An 18,505-nucleotide genomic window follows, 5' to 3' on the forward strand; every position below is an offset into this window, starting at 1 on the left:
TGTGCCAAAAAAAGGTAAAAATGTTAAGTATCTCAGCAGAAAGCTGCATGTATAGCGCCCTCTATTGATAAAGTATTGGAAATGCAAGTTTTAAAAAAAATGAGAAACATTCAGCCAACACGTTGTTTGGTACCCACTCGAACTTCGTTATAAAAATAAGCCAACACATTTAACATTAACAACATTTTACATTTATATTGTTATTATCATTACTTTATCTAAATGTTTAGAATTGTGTATGCTATGATATTGTCACATGATCCACCTCTGTACCTCAAACTGAGGGTTATTCCTACAAACATTGTATCAACGTTTCTAAATACACTTATATTTCATCCTGTGAATGATATTGAGTTTTGTTTGTATTTCAAGTGTTGCGAATGCAACAATTGACGTAAAAAAAAAAAAAACTTCATTTCCCAGAAGGCGCAGCTCGCTCCGAGTTGACACCTAGCCAATCCCCGCCTTCACAGGAGAGCACGTGACCTCGGGTAAGTTCCGACCGAGGCTTGAGGGGAAACGGATCGACATCCAGCCACGGGATAATCGCACTTTGCGGGTGAGTTTTGACATTTGGACTCCTTTACCCGCATCGATCCTACATATCGCAGTCTTTGTTGGGATTTTCTTGAAAATGTGACGCGCTGGTTTAAAAGATATCCTAAATTCGGCCTGTAGCTCGCGCTCGGTAGTAGGCCTCGACTATTTCCTGGTGTAACTCCACAGCTGTAGCTTTTTGGAAGTTGGGAAAACTTTGTTTTTTTTTAATTCCATATTTACTAACGCTTATTTTGTATCCTGTAATAGGATTTAAATGATGTGTTATTATTAAATGTGTTGCCCTTTTAATTCTCTTGTGTTTCCATTGATACCTGCTCCGCTACGAGCTGTCAAATAAATGTTGTTTTCGTCTGAACATCCAAAGTAACACTTGTTTCATTGACTTATTTGCGTTAAATGGTCACAGTTTTGGTTTCGTGGGCAAAGAACCGAGCGTTGACGCCGAAGTGAAAGTGGATCTGAAGTTGTGTTGTTGCGGTGTTGACAATAGAGACAGAGCAGCTTAACTTTCTGTCATCCACGCTTGACGTGATAGATGGAGTTGAAACCACACAGAGGTGGTTAACACACTCGAACACACACTCGAACACACACTCTTATCGTCAGGTCAATAATGCAGTGGAGATGTTTATTGACTCCATTTAAACCTGACCTATATGTCTGTATTGACCATGTGTACACAGTTGATGAACGAGAGGTTATGTTTTCAAAAAGTAAGAATTACATTACATACATTTTAACATTTTCATACTAGTAGTTGGAAACTTGAAATGTTAAAAATCACATCAAACTGTTTGTTGTCATAATTTGAAAGTATATGTGTTAGCCATCATGTGAATTATATTGTTGTTATGATGCTAGTAATAACAAGGGGGTAAAAGTGGAATCATATTTATCATGGCCCTGAAAGAGAGTATTATAAAAGATGTTTTTACATTTTACATGTTTGTTTGGCTCTGGTTCGATGGTGTCTTTAATGTCACCTTTGTGATGACGTCTTTGTTGATCTGATGAATCAAATACTAAAAACTAATATTAAATAACGATGAATCCTAGTACCAAAAGCAAATTTAACAGTCATTACATTTACATATAATTACTCTGCTGTAAAGGTTATTGAATACATTCACTAAATCCTAAGTGAAGGAAATGGTAAAAAAAAAAGAAGTCAAACTTTACTATACTGTCTTATATTTGTGTTTAGATTTATTTTATTTTTCGAATATAAATGGGTAAAATTTATAATGAGTATAAATAATTTTAACATTGCATAATATTGTTGCCTTACCATTGAGTTGTATCTTTTTCTTTCAAATAAGAAGATAAGTAAGTAAGTAAGTAATTTGTATTTGTATAGGGCTTTTCCAGACCAGGGTCACAAAGCGCTTAAACAATCAAAACAATATTCAATAAAGTATATACTTTAAAGATCAAGATAAAACTGATAACACAACAGGAGTTCCAGAAAATCAAGGAAAAGCCTGAACAAATAGAAACGTCTTAAGATGTTTCTTAAAGGAGTCAGTAGATCCATCAAGCGCATACATATAAATAACGTTAACTATAAATCAAGATATCGGCTGTGACAGCATATACAGAGGAAAATAAGCTCATCTTTCTCAAAGAGCTCTTTTAATAAACAACGTTTCACACATTTTTGTTGATGAACTGTTTTGTTTTTTAAATATATTTCCTAATGTAACGACTGTTCTGTTATGATGCAGTTGTGTGGCTGATTTATTCATCTTATTTGAAAACCCAACTAGGCATTGAAATCTTGCTCCAACACATTGTTACGGCTACAATAACCTTTTTTGTTATCGGGCTGTGGGAGGAAATGTATGACTGTATAATGTAGAGTGTTATCCTTCATCACTCCTCCACCACAATACTACTTTTTTTTTTACTTAAAAATGTGAAATCAATCTAAATGGCCTAATCACAAATGAATCGACGATTCATTTATGTGGGATTTCAACCACGAGCCAACACTACAGAACCAACCACTTCTAACCGTGTAAGACCAAACTATTGAGCAACACACTGTTGCCGTGTACATTATGTCACTTTTCAAGTCCAGGGTCAAAAGATTCCATTCATAAATCTGTAACTGTGTCTCTGTAATGCACGTCTCCAGAAACGTGTGAGATATCGTACCAGAATGCTGCTTTTAACACTGAAAGACTGTTTGAAGGTTTTCACCAAAATCTTTGAAGCCTTAAAAACAGGTCAACAATGTCAAACAATATTTGTCTTGAAGATAACTGAACTCAATCTAAATATTTATTTAAGCACATCTCCATCTTAATCCTCATCATATAAAGTCATTTAGACAATATTGAAAGAGGTGTCTAAAGGAACTCAAGCAGACTACAGCAATTTTACAGCAATATTCTTGATTCTGCTTTTAATTGGGTCACATCTGTGTAACACTTCCTCAGAATATGAAGTCCATCCCTGGTGCCTGGTTCCTCAGAAATGGCACTCCTGTTTTTTTTTATTCAAACTAAAATTGTATCGTCTACGTATTGGTTATTTGATACAGAAGCACTTTAAGATAGATTTGTTTTGTTTTGTTTTTAATGCGACATCTCACACGCTCCATAGAAGATGCCACTCTGACCGTTTTAAACATACATTTTTCTTATTGTGAAGGATGCAATATTTACCTAGTAAATTGTGTTATTAGTTTGACTTGAATTAAAAAATAATCTGCTTTTTCTTATCCGAGACAAAAGTCATGTAGTGAATTCAGTTTCAATGTATTTATCACCTTTTTTTTTTTCAAGAACAGACCAGCAACTATCTTCTCACTTCTACATTCTTATCTAGCTCAAAGTCCCACACACTCTGCAGAACACCAAGATCATCTAAACACACACCCACAGGTCCATTCATGAACCTCATCATTCTGAACTCAGCATAGATGTGGGAAGCTTCTGCTCCTTCCTAATCTTTCAGAAGCTCAAATATAGGATCGCTATACGTTTCCCTATTGGCTCCTGGGAATTCTAAACCCCCAGGATTTCTGAAGATCCTAAAAATGTTTAAACATTCATGAATAGAAAAATAGGGCAACATTTAAAGACCTGAGGAAATGTAACACATTAGGAAGTTTAAATATATGCTTATGTATATAGATTTCAGTTCAGTGATAGGATGCTCCATCCCCGGTGTGTGAGGGAGAGGTACCGCAGGTCCTTCCTCCCTACTGCCATCAGACTCCACAATAAGAACACAGCCAGATAATCGTCTAACTGCACCTTTCTTGTTATTTTTGTAAATATGATTGTGTATATAATATAGTGCAGAATTATTTTCTATTGTATTTAGATTTTTTTCTTTCTTTTTAATATTTTATTTCTGGGTGTTATATTTTTTTCTGTTATATTGCTCTTGCTGTTGTTAAAACGAATTTCCCCTCGCGGGACAATAAAGGGATTCTGATTCTGATTCAGTTTACTTTATTTCATGTAAAAATAAACATTTGGGTGAAATTCTCCCTAAATCTATGTAATTTAGTTCACTATTGATATGTTCTTTATATTTCCAAAGCAACTTCGATCTACTGTAAAAGAAAAAAAAATTACACAATCATTTAAAAGAATTGACAAATGGAAGTCGCTAGTGACAAGCCTTAACTTGAAAAAAACAGGAATAAAAAATGACTCTTGGAGTCTTGTCAGAACTTGACTAATAACTGCTGTGACTGTGGTTGAGCCAGAGAAGCTCATAGTATGTGTGATACAACTCGGGAATATTTCGAGGGAACAGAGAGTGTCACAAGAGGAGAAGTGGTGGGTGGCTATTTCCCTTTCTTTATATATCCTTTTTTTTTTTCGTTAACAGATTCAAAGAAATTGACTCAAGCTCAGAAAACGTCTCAGTAATAACGGTTTAATTAAATGAAAGATGTTTTCATCATTTCTTGTTGAACTTTTTTGTCGTTCATCCTGTCATAACAAAAAAAGTTTCCCTTATTGATATTGCAACTACAAGGGTTTCGTTTCCTCATACCTCTCCGGTCTGTTTTTTCCCTCTCGCATCTATCTAAATCTGAAATTACGTGGTCAAATCCCAAATCTAGTACCGGTGTTCTGCAGATACTTTCTCATATGTTATCATGCAAGGCATATCTTATGTTTTGAGATAAAGGTTAGAACAATCCTCTTGTAATAATACAACTATTAATAGACTGGATGGTCATCCGGGCTTCCATTATCCAGACATGACGCATCTAACAAGGGTGAGGGCACTTGCCACCATCTAGTTTTTTACAAAATGACCAGGTTGGTAGAATTTAGTTGGCCAAAACAAATGAGTCCGACCATTGTCGAGTGTCCGTTGGATGTCCTGATCACCGTGTTCTAAAATATGTGACTGCGTCTCCTACTGTCCTAGATATTGGCTGCACACTTTATTCCCCGCCTCAATCTTTCCGATATTGCCAGAAACCTGAAGGTGATTTGAATATAAAGTCACACTCCCAAGGGCCATGGCAGGGTAGTTTATTCCTGCGCCAAATACTAGGAAGAAGTATTTACTCCACACAGAACTACTAGGATGAGATGATGAAGATCATTTTGCTGCAGTATAAAATGGTTTTAGTCTGTAGTATTCCTAAGCCTTCTTGGCAGGTTGGACACACTGCTGTATAGTATTTAGAGCTCTACTCAAGTTCTAAACTCCCGTACTTACTCCCAGTTTGATATGTCTTTTCATTACGTTATTAACAACTTCCAGTTATAGGCGGTATAGATGAAACTTTTATATTAATACATAAATGCTTCTCATGCGTCCCTCAGTTCACTTTCAATGAGGCGAAATGTATTAAAAACTTAAGTCCTTATCAATATGGACATTGTTATCTAGTCGTTTCCTCTATTAAGAAAAAACTTTATTAAACCTAAATACCCTTGAATCGGGATGATGCAGAACAGATCTATAAAAAGAATTTAAACTTAAAATAATATAATAAGGTAATAATAAATCAGGAATTTCCAAAACTTTACAAGCTTGTTTTGAGCCGTGAAACGCGAAAATAACTGTTTTTAGTGGGTTGAATTGTAGCAAGTCGAGACAAGATTTGGGTGTACATGGTGTCACTTGTCATACCAGATTCTAGAAACCTTCTTCACCTTCTTGTCAGGAGAACGGCGACGCATCTAGAGAGCAAAACTCAAAAGTATAATCCAAGACGAGTACTTTAAAATAAAATAAAAATGTTGTATCTATAATAAACAATGTTTATTCCACCTTACAATGAGGGAATATCTTTCATAATTAAAGAATGATCTGTGTTACAGTAGCAAGTGGATTTAATGAGACAGAAAATAAAGAGATTATTTCCTTAATTACTGGGTTAACTCCACCCGCCCTTGGTTCCTCTAATTTGTTTTTGCCAGACCCTCAGCGATAGCTGTTGCCATGACGAAACTATAACAGAGCATCCCCCCGGTCCACCGAACACCCATTACTCACTTTTCTGGATGCTGTAATTTAATCCAAGAAGAAAGAGGTCGGCTCGTAAATGTTTGATGATACAAGCTAACGGCTCAAGTGAGACCGAAGTTCTCAAAGGGTTCCTGACTTGTGAAGCTGGTCACTATGGTAACCGTTATAAACAGCTTGCAGATGTAATCTTTTTTATATTGTGCTAGCAGAATCCCTTTAAGAAAGGTCTTGTTGTTGTTATTGTTAAGTAAGTAATTGTTATTTGTAACGTGCCTTTCTCGTATACCATGTATACCACACTTGCTTTTACCGATCTTCTACTTTCAGTCACTACCTGCCACTTACTTTCCATGTGTAAGGGACAAGTGTAGAGACTGAGGTCATGTGGTATACAGAGAACTTTTCCTTTTGGCTAAATGATCTTTAAAGCACCACAGGTCGCTGTGTATAACTGCTCACCATGCCTCAATACACCCGTTACCAACCTTATTAAAGAAAAAACAAGTTTTATTTCTGAATCTCTCTGAATCTATTTCTGATTTTCTTGTGTTCATTTTAAAATGAACTGATCGGACCTTTCTAAGGTCTACGAACTGTTGACGGGTATGATTGAATGTATAGTATGTTTTCTCATATACACCGTGTCCATTTTTTAAAATCTGACAGGTCTTTTTTATATATAGATTATATTTGTGTTACGTCGAATATCTGTTTCGATATTGTACTTTTAATTGGAAAAAAATGTTGATGCAGCACAACAATTTTTTTAAAGAAGCATCAATTAAAGCTTTAGATTCAGTGTTTTTCAACCCTTTTTTTAAGTTGTCAGAAAATATGTGGAGACAAACAAGCTATGTTCTATAGTCAAAGTTGTTCACTGTGAATTCCCTGCAATAAATAAATCATCAAACACATTATCTATATGGCCAAAGGCAGTTCCAGCTCCAAGGTCTTCAACCTGTTGCCTATTTTATGTTCCAATTCACTCCCTTGCAATTCAGAGTCACTCATTAATCGACTGTATATCTGACTGTGGGAGGAAACTTGAGCAAGTGAGCTCAGCTAACCTGTGCCGCCCACGTCCTTAGATTAGATTGACTTTATTAATCCCTCTGGACATCTCTGTCGGGAAATCGAGTAAATTGAGAGTTGTAAACAAAATTCCTTTGTACCGTAAAGCCTTTATATATCACTAGTGTTTCTCTTTATTTCCCTTCTTGAATGTTCATATCTTAAGACATTTTCTGTCGTATAAAGATCTATGTAAGCTTTCATTCAATGGCTCCTGTTGTTATCTTGCTATATTGTATCATTGAGGAGGAGTAAATCAAACCTGAGACATATTTATCTGAGGCATGCGGAACTCCGGCTACTCGCACTACCAAATCAAAAGTTTGTAATGATGTACACATGTGCGCACAATCAGGATAGAGAAACTAACAAAACAGTGGTTGAGAATTGGCTGTCGAACCAACTTTTTTCTATCTGGCTGAAAGTTGTCTTGGGTAAAGTGTAAGGTTTCGTTATAATCATGTTTCCATGTTGAAATACATTTTTTTGAAAAATAATCTCTAAACCCATGTTATTTGTCTTGCTTTTTGGAATTTTTCAATTTTGGTTTATTGTCAGAATGAGAGAGCCAGTCTTGGGTTCACAACACTGGCAATAAAAGTTGTGGTCTGTTGCCTAGTTGGCCTGAAATTTTACTTACAGAACTAACTTGTAGTAACTCTTTGAAAACACCCTAGTCATCTTTCTTCAGTAAAAAAAAATGTTTACAAAGGTTGATGGTTTTGGTTTAATGTATTGACGAAGCACTTGTTTGTCTTTTAGCCTGTGGAACCCCCCTCCCCCCCGCCCAGAGTGATGGCTTCGCCGATCTCCGCCTACAACTCCAACTCCTTGGACACTCGCATCTCTACTGTAAGAGTTTCTAAGTTGATGTTTTAACTAATACCTAATGGTAAATGCTTTAAATGGTACTTTAAATGTCTCTTTTATGATGTGTGTAAAATAAACCATTTTGATCCTTGTTCCATTTTCATCAGAGAATACTTGCCAGCAATAGGAATTTAATAATAATTAAAACACCAAATAAGGAGTTGCTGTGTCTTGTCCAGTCCATAATCTGCCGGAGGCCTGTCTCTCTCCATTACGAACAGAACCTTAAAAAGAAAAATCCTAGTTTATGGTTTTATATCCCATTGGGTTAGATCCGGTTCGCTCTGTTTGTTTTTCCTTCTTCCTGGAGGGCCAGTGATGGAACTAAAACACTATTGTTTTTCATCAATACTCTCTTGTGTGCAGATCTCCCGTGAGTCTCTGAAGATGGAGTTGTTGGCAGACGTGACTCTGCTCCCCGGAGAAGACCGAATATCAGGTGTGTGAATACCTGCAAGATCTGGCTTACACCAGGACATGAAACCACCTTATCTCGTAGCTTCTTAGCAGAAAGGGCCAGAAATCACCAGATGTAGGTGATTTCTAAGCCAATTATCTTAAACCAGACACATTTAAAGGTCAGAGGTCAATTCTAGCAGACAGTTGTACAAAGCCGACCTTCCTGCACAACCTGAAAGAGCACAGTAAACTTAAACTAAATAGCTTAAGACAGCATTCAATTACTCGCCGTTATGTATTGTTGTGTTTTTTCTAGTTGAATACGATTGTTATCTAATAATTGAATAAAACTATTCTTAGCATTCAATGCTATCTCTGCTGTAAAAGGATCTAAAATTAATCTTCTTCCTTCCTCTAGATAAAGAAATCATCTACATCTGTCCGTTTAACGGAGCAGTGAAGGGAAAAGTGTTGATCACCAACTACAGACTTTACTTCAAGAGTTCCGACGCTGTAAGTTCCAACACAACAATGACGGAACTCGTCCGATAATAGCGCATTGTTTAGAACTTGTATCTACAGCGATTTTATTTTGAAGGGCTATTTTTGTGCTTCAGGACGTGTCGTTGATGCTGGACGTTCCTCTGGGTTGCATCAGTCGTGTGGAAAAGATGGGCGGGGCTTCGAGCCGAGGGGAGAACTCGTACGGCCTAGATATCACCTGCAAGGTGCGTGCTTTATTCATGAGCTCCGGTTTCTGCTCTTTGCTTCGATGACGCCTGAAAAAAATCCTCTCTTTTCAGTGAAACACTTGAAGACTTTTAAACCTTAGTGAGAGTGATAGACTTTATGATACACAGGTACTTAAAGGACTTGATTAATTTTTGGTAGTTGGACAATATGAAGGACAATAAATGACAGGATTAAATGTATAAATTCAAGCATCAACACTGCACTGAACAGCTCTAATGATGAGTGGAAGACTCCGTTCTAAAATCTTAGTGAGGTAGCAAATAATTATGCTAGTAGTTGATCTGATGACATCGCTGTAATGATAGACTTATCTCTCCTTATGATATATTTATTTACATAAGTAATTTATTGAACTATTCGAGGGGGACATTGAATTTTAGCGCCACTATTGTTGACTTGATAGATCCTGAAACCAAAATATGTCCAAACAACAATAGCTTTAAAAGCTGCTGGAGTCGACTGTATCCTCTCGTCCTTAGTCATCCTTGGGTTTATGCAGGATTTCAATGTTCACTTAGCAGCCATGAATATTTACACGTTAGTTGTAGTTGTAGTTATTTCACATTTTATTTTTACTTTATTAAATGTAAACCATAAAAGAGAACCATGGTACAAATATAATATGATTTGAAAACCTTTTTTTTTTTTTTAATTCTCATTCATTTATATTCTGCCGCTTAGGCCAGTATATATATATAATAACTTTCCATTTCTTTTAAATCCAGTTTGTGCTAAGTTCATTGGCAAGAAACAAGGCAACTGTTGAAGTTATGTTTATTAAGAGCCATTCCTTATGATATGCCTAAATTCCTTACAGGACATGAGGAACCTGAGGTTTGCCTTAAAGCAGGAAGGTCACAGCAGGCGAGACATCTTCGACATCCTCTCAAAATACGCTTTCCCTGGTTCAAATGGGATGGTACGTCTCATACTCTCCTTTGCTGCCACCTGCTGACGAGGTCTGGTGGGTGTCGACGGTCACTAACATCCTCCCGTTGTTCCCCGCAGCCTCTGTTTGCATACCTGACTCAGGAGAAGTACGAGGAGAATGGCTGGAACATTTACAAACCTGTTGAAGAATTCAGGCGGCAAGTGAGTACCTTAGAGCAGGATCAGGTGAAGACTCGTGACTGAACCTCAAATATCTTCTCCCAGGGTCTACCTAACAACAAGTGGCGCATCACCTTCATCAACAAGGGCTACGAATTGTGCGACACCTACCCCACTGTGCTGGCTGTTCCCTTTAAAAGCAAAGAAGAGGACCTCAGAAGAGTCGCAGCCTTCAGGTCAAAAGGGCGGATTCCAGTATGTTTGTGAAAAGTTTCTTTCTCTAATAATATTTCTGGATATTCTCAGAATCTCATTCCATCCTTGTGGTCCTCTAAATAAGGGAAGAGTGGGATGGAATGTGTGGTCAAATGTATACACCTTATTATAATATTGATGAATGCCAAAATCCAAGTTCCCGCTCGTCACGTTTTTCACGCATTCGTTCTGCTCGTTCTCTGTTCATGAATGAGACCTTGTGTGTTTTGCTGATCTGGAGAAGGCATTTGTCCGTATTCCTCTGGGAGTCCTGTGTGGGGGAACACCGGGACAATGGGGTGTCAGATACCCCGATAAGGGCTGTCAGAGCCACATAGATGGTATCAAGTCCGACTTGTTTCCAGTGAGGGGTTGGGCTCGACCAGGGCTGCACTTTGTCATGATTGTGTTCTTACCTCACAAAGTATATTTTGACGCATCCAGAGTTTTGAGGGGGTTTGCTAGGCTTGAGATTGGTTCACTGCATTTTTCCGATAAACATGGTCCTATTATCCCAGGGTTCTTAGTTGGAATAAAGTGGAGAACCTTCTCCGGGTTAGGGATAGGATCCTGCCACAAGTTGCGGAGTTCAAATATCTCTTGGTCTTGTTCACGGGTGAGGGAAGAATGGTTAGTGGGATTGACAGGCATGTTGTGGCGGCGTCAGCACTTATGCAGACGATCCACCGATCTGTGTTGTGAAGAGAGAGTTGAGACAAAAGGCAAAACTCTCTACATACCGGTCGCTCTACGTACCTATACTCACCTATGGTAACGAGAGGTGGGTCGTAATAATTGTGGGTAAAAACACCAAAATAAGAGCTGAACTAGTATTGAAGAAAAAAGTTAACAAGAAATGATGGTTAAATTGGTTCCGCATCTTAACCTTTACATTTGTACTTCCATTACCCCTCCTCCGCACCTAACTCCGAGTCTCCCATTGGTCCAGGTTCTATCGTGGATCCACAGGGAGAACCAGGCCGTCATTGTCCGCTGCAGTCAGCCTCTGGTGGGAATGTCCGGCAAGAGGAACAAGGACGACGAGCGCTACCTGGACATGGTCAGAGAAGCCAATGACACCACAAAACTCACGATTTTCGACGCTCGGCCAAACGTCAACGCCGTGGCCAACAAGGTCAGTGGGCTCGTGGTTGAGAGTCATGTTTATAAACCAGCATGAAGTGTGGCGTGGGTAGGAACAAAATGTTTGGGTGATAACATTTGTTGATGTTCCTGCAGGCCACAGGAGGAGGCTACGAAGGAGACGAGTATCAGAACGCGGAGCTGGTTTTCCTCGACATCCACAACATTCACGTCATGAGAGAATCTCTGAAGAAACTCAAAGATATCGTTTACCCGAACGTGGAGGAATCTCATTGGCTGTCCAGTTTAGAGTCCACCCACTGGCTAGAACATGTCAAGGTTGACGTCCCTTTGCAATCTTAAGAAGGTCGCCAATGCTTTTTGATTTTGTTATTGTCTCAACCATGGTCTGATCTGTGCAGCTGGTGCTGTCCGGAGCCATCCAGGTCGCAGATAAAGTGTCCAGTGGGAACTCGGTGCTGGTCCACTGCAGTGACGGCTGGGACCGGACGGCTCAGCTCACCTCTCTGGCGATGCTCATGCTGGACAGTCACTACCGCACACTCCGAGGATTCCAGGTGTGTGGCAGGTCGATGGGCGATTGCTGGACTCGTGAAGTAATAAACCTGACTTGAATTCCAGGTGCTCATTGAGAAAGAGTGGATCAGCTTTGGCCACAAATTTTCCTCCGTAAGTCACTCCATCATTTAACTGCTGCTGATGTTTGAACACACATCTGATGGTTGTGTTTGTGCGTTCAGAGGATAGGTCACGGTGACAAGAACCACGCGGACCAGGAGAGGTCCCCCATTTTTGTGCAGTTCATCGACTGTGTGTGGCAGATGACCAAACAGGTAACAAGCGTGAACAACAATTCACCATTTTACAATCCGCCGTCTCCCTGTTCCTCAATTATTATTATTTTTTTAATTGTGCTGCTTATTTAAATAACAAGCTGCATACAAGGAGGAGAAAGTGCCTCAGCTATGTTCACAAAAACTGGTGATTTAGCAGATAAACTTCAACACAACCAGAAACTGTTTCCTTCAACTTAGAAAAATCTCTAAATTTAGGAAAATGTTGTCAAAGCATGACCTGGAGTGTCTTCTCGTATAGACTATTGTAACAGTTTGTTTTCATGTTCATGAATTCTGACCTGCTCTAGTAGAAGAACTCACATTTTTCGCAATCAACGTCTGTGGTTGGTTTGCTGGGCGGCAAAGCATTCAATAAGCTGTCATGTGTGCATGTTAGTTAAATTCAACGAGTGAATGGTCAGTAGTTCTGCGGTTTTAAGAACGTAACTGGCTGAAGTCTAAATGCTTAACCGTGCCGTTTGGTTCTCCTCCCAGTTTCCCACAGCCTTCGAGTTCAACGAGCGCCTCCTGCTGACTGTTCTTGACCATCTATACAGCTGTCGCTTTGGCACTTTCCTCTACAACTGTGAGAGCGTAAGAGAACAGCAGGTGAGAAGCTAGCTTCTGCACATGACAACGCTTGATTCTGAAGTCGATTATCATACGTTTAATGGTTTGTTACATTTTTTCATTCACACAAATAATGTCCCTCTTGCCTTGATTGTTCCAACATGCCTGGTAATGGTTCTTAATTAATGTCATTACAACTCTATTTAATGATTTGAAGTCCAAAAAAACAGTAGCATCCTATCCAGATTCTATACAGACTGATACTGACATCCAGATACAGACTGAACCATAATCATCGGCCGCCAGTCATTCATGCAAATATTTATTTGTCTAACGAATCAAGCTTTAAGGTACAGCATGAAAGATTATGAAAGAAATGGAATGAATTAACATTAAAAAATGAACGAGTTTTCAGTACACATACATAAATTAAATGACATTTCAGAAGCAGCTCTTTTTTGCTATTATTAGCGTAACTTTCCCCTGCGGTCTGTTGTATCGTGCAAATACATTTAAAGATGAAGTGCCGTAAATCTCCATCAAATATGTTTTGTAGAACCATAACATTGCCCTTCTTTGTTTTTTAATTCCATCTGTCCGTCTTATAGGAAGTGAGGTCCAAGGCGGTGTCCCTGTGGTCGCTCGTCAACAGCAAGACCGACATTTATCTGAACCCCTTCTACACCCCAGAGTCAGGGAGGGTCCTCTACCCCGTCGCCAGCATGCGCCACCTAGAGCTGTGGGTCACCTATTACATCCGCTGGAACCCACGCATACGACAGCAGGTATTCATGCCGAAGAGGCAAAGGTTTCTAATTAATCAATTGATTTAAGAAAATGTTTGTAACATGAGGCTGGTGCTTTTATTTTGGTAACATTTCACATAAAGCTAGCCATCCGGGGGGTCTGACTGGATCGAATGTCAGCTGACGTCACTGCTGAAATTGAAAATTCTTTTATGAAAATTCATGAATAGACTGTAGCGTCGGCAACAGACAAGTGCAGCTTTGAGATGGTTGACTTCGTAGGAATGTTTGTCTCGGTTCAAAGGTCATCAGAATCTTCTCCACACAAACGCACACAATTACATTATAGTTCAAGATCAATTCTGTGCCTAAGTTTTTATTTTTTATTTCATCAATACTATTAAAGTGCCAAACTTGCCCTCCAGGTTATTTTATGTGGCCTGTCAATTTTTTTGCTGAGATTAAAGTTAAACAGATGTGTTGATATAAGTGTGTGTTAAATAGATGTTTGACTCTATTGTATCATCAGTGTGTGTCTGTTTGTACAAAACTGTCTTCATTGAAATATTTATTTAGAAAATGATCTTAAGCCCCGCCCACTGAAAACACGCTGAGATGCAAAGAGTACAAGCGACTGGGATTTTAATAGAAACGCAAATTAACAAATGCCATTTTTAAATTGATATTTTCTGACACCGCTAACTTCACTTCTCACTTGTACATCCTGCCACAGATTACAAAATACACGTTTTGTTCGTCCCACAACCTCGACTTGTAAAAAGATAAACGTGTGTGTGTGTGTGTGACTGTGTCTTGCAGCAGCAGAGTCCAGTTGAGCAGCGCTACAAGGAGCTGCTCGCCCTCCGGGACGAGTACCTGAAGAAGCTGGAGGAGCTGCAGCTCTCCGACTCGTCCCCGTCCTCCCGTCTGGCCAACAGCTCCAGCCCCAACACCTCGTCCTCCACGTCCCCCACACCCTCACAGCAATACACACACCTACAGACCCCTTTCTGAGGACGGGGGGGGGACATTTCTTGATAAGCTTGCACTTATGTCCTCTTCACACACACACACACACACACACGGAATATTTTAGTTTTGTACAGTAATAACAGCGTCTAACACCCTAATACGTTTTGATGGGTAATTTTTAACACCATAGGGATGTTGATTATGCAATATGTCACAGTACAGCCTTACACACACATATACACACACACACACACACATAATGAAAATACAGAGAAGCCTTATGGACAGACGGTGGCTTTAACTTCAAGGGCTTGAACACACAGATGTGCAGTGTTCTCCTGCTACACACTGAAGCTAACGGTGGTGATGGCAGTGCTGCCCGAGTGTTGCGAAATATACCTTTACACTGCAACTTGCTTTTTTTTTTTTTTTCCAATTAACGGGAGCTGTTAAAGGGACGTGAATGGATCGTCGACTAAGTCTGCTGCTGTTTTGCCTCACCTAAGGTCAGGTAGTTTATTTTCATACTGGGTAAAACTAGCTTATATCGCCCCCTACAGTCGATGTCGAACCAAAATGAAAGCAGACAATGGCTGGTTACCTGCTGAAGTCCTTCTTTAATCGTCTCGTTCAGGGACTATTGCATCGTAGATACAAACTCAAGGTCATTCAAGTGTGACACTCAGCCTTTGACAGGAATGATGTTTGTGGAAATATTGAGTTCATCATCTGTAAACATGCAATATTTGTCACTTCAAATGTCGTTTTCTTGAATGAATAAGATGAAACGATACAAATGTCAGTGATGTTTCGAGCTGTATTTTGGCAAGGCATGAAGGATTTGAACCGGTAACCTTGCTATTGTGAGAAACTGCGATTAACGATGAGGTCTCGACTGTGTTGATGCCAGAGCCCGGCTCTGTATTAAGTCGCCTCCTGGTCAAAGTTCTCACGGATCCGTCTCTCGTGCGGGAGTCGACCCCACAGATCAGGGCGTGTCCCTGTCGGCGGCGAACTGTAAATAGATTCTTTTTGAATTGGAATTGGTTGTGAATTTCGTTGCTTTAGTCGGTTTCACCGCCACTGCCCGCTGATTCTGGATTCTCCAGCACTCTTGGGAACAGATGAGGAGAAACTTAGGATGAATGAGATTTACTAGTCGACACAAGGTGGATTTCTGGTGCTGTTTTGCTAGAATAGGGATATGACGTGGTGCTGTCAGCCTCTGATCCTGTGTCGCCGCTTTACGTTCCTCATCACGTCTGACCCCGGCGGTGCCAGTCCGGGTCCGTGAAAGCCTTACCATGCCAAGATGTTTCCGACCATACAATATTTATTTCTGTCCTCAGTATTCTGTTCACTCTGATCGAAGTCAGCTGTGCTGGTGACACTTTCAAATGCTTGGTTAAAGCCTTAAACATTTCTCCATGGGTGGCAGATGGTGGTGGGTTGAAAGATTGTGGTGATTTATGCGTCGGTAATCTCAGGACATCACGTTGAAGACAAACTGTATAATTGGGTAATGAGAGCTGGTGGCTAAAAAAAAAACAACCTCCTGGATCCTGTTTAATTTTTGCACAGAAGTATAAGCTGTACTGTGTCCCAGAGGCGAGTCGTTTTTCTGAATTTGCTTGAGGAAATTCTCTTTAAGTGGCATTAAAAATGACAGACGTTCTCGCAACACTGCTGCAAGTCTGTATCCAAGGGAATCGTTCACAGGGTAAATGTCCGACACTTTTGTCCCGGCGCCTCCTTCACAAATGAATATCGGTTTTGATTGACAGTCTTTTTTTAAATGTTTTAAATAGCAAAGCTTTTTATTGTCAATACAACTCGCACGCTGCACTCGCCTCACAATTTAACTTTTTTTTTATTTTGTATTTGACACCATTATTTTTTGTTTAGTTTTAATGTTTCAATTTTGGCTTTAAACTTCTGATTTTTTTTCTTCTCACTTCAACAAACTGAGAGTCCTCACACAGCTGCTCCAAATGAATCCATTATCATCGACGAACCATTGAAAGTCCAGCAGGGATCCAGCATTTTTCTCACTCCATGAGAAGTTAGCTCAGAGAATCTAGACTATCAAGTTATCAATCGTTCCCAGTGCTAAGAAGTGGAACTTCTAGACCAGATTCATTTTTGAAGGATGTCCACAAGTTGATGTCATGTGTCGGCTCATGTCCAGATTTGTGCCTTGACTGCTCCTCCTGTTGCCCTCACTTCTGATCTGACCCCGGGGGGGGGTCGTGGTTGACACGACATGACGTTGTGGCTCACGGACAAGAATTCCTGGCATGTTTGATGTTTATGTTCGAGTGACTGGTTTGGATTGTTGGTCTAGGACTGTTGGCTCGGACCAGACTGTGATCATAGTCCAGGCGATTCCAGCACTTTGTTGTCAGGAATACATGCGTCAACATACATGATGATGATCAGGACATTCATGATCCTTTTGATTCTAAAAATACTTTCTCATGACTTTGAATGGAGCACCATGACTCAAGAATGTTACATATGACATACGATTTAGTAGTTTTCCACTAGTGGACCCAAGAACCTGAAACGTAATGATTTGGAAAGCGTTACAAAACATGACTCTGTTAACCTCGACTATTGGTGGCAAATATATAAGAGTTTTAACGTATTGACGACATACTCATGACTTTGAATAGTGTCGATGACAAAAAGTAACAAATGGACAATAGTATCTATGAATTGTTGAGGTTCACGTTTCTCTATTAGTGTTAATCCACTTCCTTGACGTATATTTGGTTCCCAGTCGAGTGTCAATCACGACCCTCGGGGCCGATGGTCAGATTCCTAAATGTTCAACCAAAATAAAATGTTTTGACGTCTTTAATGTTAACGTGGATGTTTGGCACGGAGGATGATTGACAGCATCCCGCGGTTGTAATTTTGGGGAAGAAAAAATAAAAAAATCTATTTTTTTGTATTTTTTACTTTGTATAAACACGGTGATGTTGTTACCTCAATCAAAAGTTATTTTACCGTCTAAAAGATCTATTGTTGTATGATACAATTATTTTATGTAACGTCAAATCTTACAGTTTTATAAAAAGGAAGAAAATAATGTTGGTTCTGGATATGTTGGTATAAATCTGAGATTTCTGCTCCTTTGGTTCAAATATTTTCTCTAGAAAAGGGCATTTTCTTCGTATCCGCTGACCCTCACTCGGACGTCTGGATGGATCCAGAGTTCGTCCATGTTTACCGCGTTCCTTAACGGTTGCTGTGGAGCTCGACCACGTCATAAAACCTGCTTCTGTATGAATGCTTTTGAAATGTATGTCAGGACCCGTTTGGCATGTTCGTTTGCCAAAAGTCCAAAAAAAACAAAACACTTTTCAATCACGCTTCATCTCCACAGTTGGTCTGACGGCTTTTTCTTTTGTAAATAATAATTAATAAATTAATTTAAGGATTCACGATTCTGACTCTTTTTTCTTTGCTCTTTGAGGTCGTTTTTACAGGAGTGACCTTCAGATAATTAAAAAAAAGTAAAGATCAAATGACATGATCACAAAAATGACCGTTATATTGAAATATATAAATACACCACAACGCTATAACGGCTGATGCCCTGGATAGTGGGATAGATACATAGAAAAACTTTATTATGCTCTTAATCGATTTTGTATATCACTTGTTTCCTGGACTTATTTTTTGTGTAAACTTGACCAAAATAGTAAGTAAGTCATTTATATTTATAGAGCGCTTTTCCAGACCACTTTTACTCAATAAAATATATTCTTTAAAGATCAAGATAATACTGAGAACAACACAGGAGTTCCAGAAAATCAAGGAAATGCCAGCAAGAATAAAAATGTCTTAAGATGTTTC

At 39.2% G+C, this 18,505-nt stretch overlaps 1 protein-coding gene across 2 annotated transcripts; it reads left to right on the forward strand.

Annotated features, from left to right (window-relative positions):
- The first annotated feature begins 540 nt into the window (after positions 1–540).
- Positions 541–18,091, forward strand: mtm1 (myotubularin 1). Of its 2 annotated transcripts, none has more exons than XM_087788605.1 (16): positions 541–559; positions 7,849–7,938; positions 8,323–8,395; positions 8,774–8,868; positions 8,973–9,083; positions 9,926–10,027; positions 10,117–10,200; positions 10,264–10,413; positions 11,363–11,548; positions 11,653–11,835; positions 11,919–12,074; positions 12,139–12,186; positions 12,258–12,350; positions 12,849–12,962; positions 13,532–13,708; positions 14,489–18,091. In XM_087788605.1, the coding sequence occupies exons 2-16, from the start codon at positions 7,882–7,884 to the stop codon at positions 14,681–14,683; spliced, it is 1,824 nt and encodes a 607-aa protein (XP_087644731.1). In that variant the 5' UTR covers positions 541–559; positions 7,849–7,881; the 3' UTR covers positions 14,684–18,091. The 2 variants fall into 2 exon arrangements, with proteins under 2 accessions (XP_087644731.1, XP_087644732.1); XM_087788606.1 differs by having other exon boundaries at positions 14,492–18,091.
- Positions 18,092–18,505: the final 414 nt, after the last annotated feature.

The sequence above is a fragment of the Callionymus lyra genome, chromosome 4 (genome assembly GCF_982586985.1).
Source record: "Callionymus lyra chromosome 4, fCalLyr1.hap1.1, whole genome shotgun sequence".
In the NCBI taxonomy this organism is placed as follows: Eukaryota; Metazoa; Chordata; class Actinopteri; order Syngnathiformes; family Callionymidae; genus Callionymus; species Callionymus lyra.